Here is a 1,697-nt window from a genome sequence, read left to right on the forward strand (position 1 = left end):
TGGGGAGTATGAATGTTCTGCCTGTGATTACGAGCTGAGGGAGGGACCTTTTCTTGTGGGGGATGTCCTCGGTACTTATACAGTAGCGTGATTAATGGCTGCACTTTAGCGAGGATATAAGTGTTATAGGGATGCCGCTTATACGCCTTAAGTTGTTAAAAAAGGTACTGTGACAACGACATTCACTTACTGTAGCAAGATTTGTGGTCGGTTCCTAGTTGATAGCCGGTGTTGCATAAGCATGTGTAGGAGCCCCAGGTGTTGCGACACTGCTGACTACAGATGCCTGGCATTTGACACTCATCAACGTCGATGCAGGTGCGCTGGTCGTCGGCCAGCTTTAGGCCTTCAGGACAGGTGCACTGCGGCCGCCTGTCCATGGCTTCGCACCTGTGCTGACATCCCCCGTTGTCGACCAGACAGGGATCTACTGCCTCGCAGCGCCGGCTGTCGCGACCCAGGCGGTATCTGGGAAGGAGAGTTTGCATTTAGGTGCGTGCATAAAGGAAAATAGTGAAAAGATTCGACATTGGACTAAAAAATAGTAGTATAAATATATTTGAAAGGGAATTAATGCGCTCCATACAGAAAAATAACCGGTTGCTATTACCAGGCAGCTACCAATGAAGGAGCCGAGAGTTTTCCATTATGGATAAAGCCTATGGCACTGGCTCTACATATTGTCAATGCTTACTCTGTATATGAAACATTTTTTCCCCGACATATCTTCAAGTTCCGCTCAGTTCAGTTTAGAGGGCAATCCTCGAGATCAGACACCTAATAACACGGGTTACCGAGTATGCAGTTAAATATAGGGAGTCTCAAAAAAGCCAGAAAGCGAGACTTCTAACGGCTAGTAGATGTCTAGTAGCCTTATTTTTATGAATCAAGCATTTTACGCTGCGATCTTCTGAAATGCGAAGCGTAGTCTACCGACCCTAAGTAGTGCCCCCAGGTGTTCGAGGGCGCGGGGTTGGGAATCAGCGAGGAGCCACACCTCCGACGGCCCTCTCGCCGTCCATATCGACATCCTGGGCGTGTCAGTCGACACTCCTGATCACGGGATGCTTTTATTACCTGCCGCCACAAGGGGTTATCAGCCGCCTCACGCCCTGATAACAAATGTCTAAAAAAGAAGAAAAAAAGACAGCGGGAGAGGGAAGAGCGTCGACCCATACAGCGCAATGCGGACAGCGAGAATGATTTACCTCCGCCGGTTCTCGACATTTAAAGGCAGCCTTATCTCTGGCGCACGGATACCCCGGCGCCAGCACCACGGGGCTAGATTTCTTTCCAGACACTTTTTCTTCTCACGATTTAGGTCCGTGTGGCAGTATTTATATTCTAAAAAAAGCTCTCAGGTAAGCTTTCTCAAACTTACGCTGCACACATCTGCAAGTGAAAGGAAATATATTCGGACTGATAAACTGATTGGCGAATTACAAAACGCCCTACATTGATACACTGCACTGGGCTCTTTACAGTGGCAAATAGATAGTGACAGACAGAAAAATAGATAAATATCTACCCACACAGAAACACAAAAGGCTACACCCTGAGGACAAAGGGAGCGTAGGATGAAATGAGCGCCATAAACACGCCGTTTGGAGCCGCCATGACGCTGTCTGCCGCTTCGTCTTTCGGCGGCAAAACACGGGCTTGGGAGGAAGGCGGAAGGAAAACAAATATCTGCCAAT

The 1,697-nt window shown here is 48.3% G+C and overlaps 1 protein-coding gene across 1 annotated transcript in view; it reads right to left on the reverse strand.

The window, feature by feature from the left end:
- Nucleotides 1-1,697, reverse strand: part of LOC119585619 (multiple epidermal growth factor-like domains protein 6) — a 170,724-nt gene that overhangs the window by 5,634 nt on the left and 163,393 nt on the right. The window contains exon 10 of the mRNA XM_037934287.1: nt 191-468. Coding sequence (XP_037790215.1) covers nt 191-468 — 278 coding nt within the window. The remainder of the gene's footprint in view (nt 1-190; nt 469-1,697) is intronic.

Source organism: Penaeus monodon, chromosome 20 (assembly GCF_015228065.2).
Source record: "Penaeus monodon isolate SGIC_2016 chromosome 20, NSTDA_Pmon_1, whole genome shotgun sequence".
Taxonomy (NCBI): Eukaryota; Metazoa; Arthropoda; class Malacostraca; order Decapoda; family Penaeidae; genus Penaeus; species Penaeus monodon.